General features: G+C 45.1%; 1 protein-coding gene across 1 annotated transcript; it reads left to right on the top strand.

Moving 5' to 3' along the window:
* Positions 1-1700: 1700 nt before the first annotated feature.
* T265_12141 (hypothetical protein) lies at positions 1701-5938 on the top strand (the record flags this gene model as incomplete). Its single annotated transcript, XM_009179168.1, has 3 exons — positions 1701-1723; positions 4403-4517; positions 5852-5938. 3 exons carry the CDS (start codon positions 1701-1703, stop codon positions 5936-5938), a joined length of 225 nt encoding a protein of 74 aa, XP_009177432.1.
* Between the last annotated feature and the right edge of the window lie 1128 nt (positions 5939-7066).

Below are 7066 nucleotides of genomic sequence, written 5' to 3'. Positions count from 1 at the left end.
TGTGACTGTTGAGTCCAACGCCTTCCATTTCCGATTGCTTCTCCAACTGCTTTCTTTTGTTCCTTTTCAATCTGCAATGCTTTGTGGTCTGAACTTTTCGTAAGAATTGCCGAGATTCTGACCGACGGATAAAGGCCGGCCACAGTTTTGTCGCTGTCAATTTTCGTGCGTTTAAAGCATGTTCTTCCGGAAGGCAAAAACGATTCCACATAAGTGGATGACGTTTTTTTACTCGATTAATTAAGGACTGATTAACTTGAAGCAGGTGAAGGCAAATACAAAATGAAAAAATAAAATCGAAACCATCCGTCCGAAATATTTACCATGCGCCAACAAAATGTGGACTAGAGGATTAAAGTAACACATCGTACTGCAAAAATATACAGGCCTTTCCCAGTGAAAGCTGCATTTTAACATAGTAGCCTTATCCTTCATTCCCTTTACCCAACCTGCATGGGTGCGCCCACAACTGACTACCCCCGGGCCCCAACACCTTTCCAACCGGCTCAGTAAATGAATCGTTGATGCACTGGCGCAACATAATTACCCCAGTCTACCGTCCCATGAAAGCAGTGTTCGTCGGTTGTCAGGTTCATTCCGTTTCATCCGAAAGGCAAAAACGATGATGGGTTGAGGTACCGCCTCCCATGTTTTGTCACCAAACAAAATCATTATCAATTGAATGAATCGCAAAGCTCTGAGTCACAGGGTACAACCGGTATTGGAAACTATTCGGATAAGTCATTTCGCGCGTTTCCAAGCAATCATGTGAAAATGAGCTCCTACAAAAAATGCGCGGCTTTGAGTTAGGTAGCATTTTTTACGTCTCATCTATTGTTCACTAAGGTGAAATGTGAGGGAGGTTTCAGTATGAATGTCTCTGGGGAGTATTTGTGCGCAGTCCGCAGTTCAAAAGTTACGGATCGAGCACATCTGGCAGTTTTCACTAGATTGAAGCACATTGATATGGCCGTACAATAGGAGCATTCGGCTCATTTACAGTCCCCCTGCATTTCAGTACAAACCAACCGGTTGGTGCATCCTAACAGGGCTCCAACCTTTGTGGCATGCAGCACCTTAAAATTTTAGAGTACCAACAAGGATAAGAAAGACCTTAACGACTTTATCAAAGCATAATCGTAGTATGCGGCTTCCAAGAACTAAATTGCAAGTCATTCGGATCCATTTTTACCCAACCTGGATGCTCCACGATATTCTACAACACCACATATTATGAAGGCGTTTTCAGAATAGTGTGCTTCTGTACTTTTCGCAGTTAGGACAGGTATGCCGGTCTAGTGTTCCAAATTTTGCCGGGCAGATGTTGGTTTAAAGCAAATTTCCGTCACAACGTCTGGCATATCATTACAGTTGGTGGAACAAAAAAATACCGGGGAATAATGCTCTGAGAGACACGGTAAATATGAAGGAGAAATAGAGGCAAATCGAACCAGTTTTGACCCGGAAAGTCTAGTGTAAGTAGAATCTCGCGTCATGAGGTGCATGCACATCTGATGTGTGTAGTAGTGAAACCTGAAAACCTCAAATAGAGGCATTTGCGTGATCCGAAAATATGGCGTTCTGAGCTGGCCGGGCATTTGCGTGATCCGAAAATATGGCGTTCTGGACCAGCTGGCCGGCTCCAGCTTGAGCTGAGCTGTTCACAGAAACGGACGTTTTTGTGACGCCGAGGTGGTCAGATGTGGCGCGATGTCGGTCGCAGGTAAGCGTTTCAGGGAGCTGCATCAGGATAAATTCCCTCACTTTGCATTGTGTATTGGTGAGGATAACGAGCCGACTACTCTCTGGTGGCGCGCGGTCACCGTACATTATTGCGGGTGTAAGAGTGACCTTTTTCCAGGTTACCGGGATTGAAGCCATGTTGACAGATTGCCTCGGTAACTTACAACTACCCGCAGGCTGGCGCGCCATTTGTCGTTCACTATGAGGAAAAATTATAATCTTGCCGTCGGCCTTGTGTCTGATTAGAACGGTAACACAGTGAAATTTTGCTTACTTCTACACTTAAGACATTAGTACGATGCTCGATAGCGTGCTAAACTTAATCCTACATTTTCTATTGGTGGGTTTTCATTAAATTTTCCGCACGTTGGCACAATATATCAAGAATGATCATGCGACATCCACCGCATCCGAACGATTCTCTAAATTTCACTGATTTGTTTTGAACATCCATGTTTGTTAGAAATACATCTGGTATTTACGGTGCTTCACCTAGTTTGTACGATGGGTGGCCCGTTCGTCAGAATCTATGTCGAAGCAATCTTCCTCACGAAGATTACACCCAATCAAGTTTACTAATGTCATATGCATTATTGCTGGAAGTCACTGATAGCACACTTCAGTAACAAGCTTGTGAACAAATGATTTGTAGGTACCTTGTTCAGTTTCTATACGAGATACAGGTCGTCTTCCAGTGATATATTATGTCTTCGGATTACCACACCAAACATTAGAGTCCCTTCCTCACCCTCTAGCGGGAGTGATGTTTCGGCTGAGGGCAGTTTGGTAAGTGTACACATCACAAGCTCTTTTTGCACTTGCGAGTTTTCGAAGAGACTAGCAAATTGCTTGCAGTCATTTTATTGACAGTCCAAAAGCACCACCGAAATGCTGAACGCCAATGTATTACGGGGGGAATCGTCCGCTGTACCGTTGTAGCTTAGGCTGCAATGCACCATCTATATCCCTGCATCGGTAGGAGTCTTTTATCTGGCCAAATGCAACCCATGTGCCGTGTCCCGTCGATTGTTATCGGGCAGTTCCCGCCATTTCCTCGGCGGCGCTTCCAATTCTGTGAAGGTGATGGTGAGAAACGGTCTTCTTTTTCCATAAGCACAAAACACGTTTAATCCGTTGAATGATCGCTTTTGAGAATTTCGCATGTGCTTACGTTTCGGGAAAACCTCTTGGATTCGGACTCGTGCACAAGATTATAGGAGTTTTAGTTTGGTCAGTTTGCTCCGGAATTTCCGCGGAGTTAATACTTCCATAAGACCGCCTGAGCCTCTTAGCCCCCACGAATAGAGGTTGACTTGCGCTTGTCGAATTTTTTTATTTTTTGCTTGTCTTTCAAAATCACCAACAATTTCGACGGTGGAAATGCTGTTTCCTGTTTAACGCTTTTCCTGACCGTTCACAATATGGCAGCGGCAACGCCCTGTAGGCTTTTTGCTCTTCGCGCGCTCAATATCCAGGGAGCTGGCTCTGCGTCACACTTGCTTGAGTCAATAACCTGGTGTTTTTGAGTCCATCTTGGACATCTCTTTTGGTAGCAGTTTGCGATCTTTTACCACGTTTGTCGACAGTTGTGCGAGTCAAGACAAAATGTACCTGACGGCAGTGAAGTCGGCTCGGAGAGACTTTTGTATACAATGGTCAGTTTTAACCAATCAAAACAAAGTGAATATGTGAACGACAGCGTCTGCTTGGTTAACCAGAATGTGACTATCGTTTGGTCCGCGATGGACTCGTTCTTCAGACCCATGTGGAGCAATACATGTGTGGCCGCCCCACGTTCTGCCTCCAGTCGCTGAATTGCCGTATCATGATCGTAATTTTCCCAGGATTTAATTCGTTAAGTCTCATTATACTATCCTTTTGTGACTTTAAGACAAGAACAGAGTTGTTTCTGTATAACCGCGGGCACGTGGAGGTGAAGCCTTAGGTGTCCAGTAAAAGATACCAGGTGTGGATAATGCCGCCCTGACGTGGCCATGAGGATGCTTGTCCCCGACCGCCCGCCAGTCTTCTGAGGAAATGGTTCCAAGCACTCTAGTCGTACCTCCTGGGCAAATTTTTGTGGAGCGGCTGTATTTCATTTTGTAGAATAGGTCATTACTGCTGTATTAGAATAGTTGGTGTGTTGTACAACGATTTTCTTCGTTCGTAGTGACAACGCACTTGTCTCGGTAGGCTAAATCCTCTGTTTTCTGTCCATTTTATTCTTCCTCTGCTTGTGCACTCAAAGTGAGCGTGGATCAGGTTGGCCAAGGTGAAAAGGTTTGCCGTTGGCCCGAGTGTGACGGAACCGTCTGGTTTGGGCCGTTTTCATTTCATATGTTGTAGACATCCAATATCCGTCAAAACCGATGCATTGGCAATCTTGTCCGGGTGCAAACCGTTTCTCTTAAACTGCTTGTAGAGTGACAGGATTCTAGACCTTCAACAACAGTCACACAGGCTACTCAGCTCTGCACGTCTGATGCTTCCATCGGACTGGGCGGAAGACACAGATTTGCGCCACCCTAACAACGTGTTCTGTTTGTTTGGGCCCCGGAATAATCCTAACCGCATTCAGAAAGGCGGCGTTTTCATTCAGGGTGTTAATTAATTCCGGTACCCCAACGAACATTTCCTAATTTTGCTTCGTTCTCTGTAGACTAGCTTACTCTCCTCAAAATGGAGAAAGACGAAAGCTATACAATTGTGTGCCAGCCAACACTCATGGACTTTGTTGGAACGACATTGCCGCTCAAAGCTTGCAGGCCGGACTGGTTGGTCAACACTGCTCTAACCAGTGTAGGCCACCCGCCATCCCCTTAAGCGTTACATCTAAGTTCGTGACGTTGCATTTTATGTAGACTTTTAATATTAAAGTAAGTACGGGGCAACATTTTATCGGCTCTGGCGTCGTTACAAGAGTTCCAAGAGTTATTGCGAACCAGAGTTCAGCCTAGAAAACTTCGCAATCTCCTCTTGAGTGCCCACGCTAGGTTGCTCCTCAGCCGAGGAGTGAGATGAGTACCATTTTTTAAGGAACTGGACTTAAGTGTCTGCCACGCACGTCAGGAAGTCTGTGGAAGTGCTCATTGCTGGTTTGGAAGAGCAATTTTTAAGTACAAGAGTTTTAGTGCTGATTTGATGTACTCGAGTCACTCATAGTAACTTTACGCATGCCGACCTGCAAAAAAAAAAAAAACCTCTAGATAACTACCCAAGTATTGAATGTAGATCGCGTTCACGGTGATCAATGAAGAAAAGCGTTGAATCTTCGATCGCCTGGTCATTAAGTTGTGGGACCTTGAATGCGACTAGCGTGCTTGTAATTGATGGTGTCAAGGGCTTGTTAAAAGGACAGATTTAGCGGTTGACTTCTGATAGCGTCTTTCCATTCAGCGTTCAGTACTATCACATCTCTGGAGAAAACCGCATTTTGAGATCGAAAAAAGCAAAGGGTGCAACACCAGCAGTGGCATTCTGGAAGGTCCAGTACACAACGAAAACGCACGATAAAACCAGAAACAATTTCAAATTGATTACGAGTAGTCTGTTGTCCGCAACCGAAGCGTACGCCAACCGAAAGTTTAATCCCATTTAATCAAAATACTAACATTCATCGCTGAACTTAACGTTTTTTGAAAACGCCAAGTAAAGACGTTTACTTTGCGGCCCACCATAGCTATTGGGAATTTCCTGCGGACGTGCCGGCTGTGGACAGCTGAATTTCAAGAGATTGTCAAAGAATTATTTAGACAAATTCCATTAAATTGTTGAGGGTTTCCATAAAATCGCGGTTTTCAGGGATGTCAAAATGTGTCATGGTCCTTCTGTTAATTTTTCGCTGCACCACTTCATGTCCTCTGTGAAACTTTCGGCCATTTTGTTGCATTACACTTACTCGAGGCTGGCTCGAGTCATGTTTCTTTTGTTTTGGGTCAATGAATCTCCTAGGTCATTACGTTGCATTATACTTACTCGAGGCTGGCTCGAGTCATGTTTCTTTTGTTTTGGGTCATTACGTGTTTTTCATTGGTTCGCAAAAAATGGTACCCGAATCCAGACCAACAAAACTGTGTTCTCATTTTCTGCTACGTGAAATTTACTTTAGCTTTCCGCCAGTCAGCATATGTCTTTGGATGACAGCTATTCCGAAACATTCACAAATTTGAAAGAGCTTGCGAACGTCCACTACTGATAGGCATCTGCTTCGGGCTCCGCACTCGGAAAAGGTCTTGGATACCTAAGAAGGAATCATTCGAATCCTCATAACAGTTTCATCTCAGTGAAAGGGCCAATGACCGGTCTTACACGCAAAGTCACAGTGGCAGACAAGCCCGGTCAGCAGACAAAGGAAGCAGTTTTGGTAGAAGCTTCCCGATACACTGTCAATACCCATCGCTAGCGGATGACGTTACTAGTAAATTCACCCATGTTTGTGTGGTGAACCATGAAAATAAACGGTTCAGACCTGTGTAGTTTCAAACTGTTGTTCCGTTGTAGGCTTCGGCTTTCAAATGTGCGCTCAGCATACTTAGCTTTATTCACATCTGTTAGTAGCAATATATGGTCCGTCAACATTTGACAAATGAGAGGTAGGCGACGGCCATGCTTTTGGGTTGGACATGAAAGCGAGCCTGTATCCAGTCCACATTTCATTTTGAGGAGACCCAGAAAATAACTTTGTCATGCATGATGAGAAACGACCAGAAGATATCACGAGAATAGATGCCCAAAGGGACTTGGATATCTGGCTATATTCGAACATTTCCTCCGCAGCGCACCATGGAAAATCGGCCCAAAGTTCATTCGCAATTCTACGGATGTTTCTGTGCACCTTCTCCCGCAATAATCGCATGGACTTCCAAATAGTTTGTGGGGCCTGCGTCATGCCGTTCCTTGAGTATGCCAACCAAGTTGTCTGGGACGCACGAAAGACGCAACCTTCGTTGAACTTGTCCAGAGAGCTGCTACGGAAATGGTTGCTGGCCTCAAATCCGCAGACTACGAAACACGTCTCGCGGTGCTTGATCTTTTCCCCTGGAGTACCGTCGCCTCGGAGGGACTTAATTCTTACTTATGCTCTTTTGGAACAACGTTCGGCCTACAGGTTTTTCATCGTTGACCCTTTTTCACTTGTGCCTTTCGGGTGAACAACAGCCACTGAACGACAAGGACAAAACCGGCCCGGGAAACCTGGACGAAAGCACTGATCATGTGTATCAGGCTGTGAATCCGTGAAAAGCATTTGGCAAATCATTTACACCTGGTGTTTCGTCAGCCGCTTGACTAAGACTGCCTTCCCTCTGCTCGGAAAGAAGCGATT

Source organism: Opisthorchis viverrini (genome assembly GCF_000715545.1).
Source record: "Opisthorchis viverrini unplaced genomic scaffold opera_v5_1058, whole genome shotgun sequence".
NCBI lineage: Eukaryota > Metazoa > Platyhelminthes > Trematoda > Opisthorchiida > Opisthorchiidae > Opisthorchis > Opisthorchis viverrini.
The sequence above is the reverse complement of the archived record's forward strand: the minus strand, read 5'-3'. Positions and strand labels throughout refer to the sequence as shown.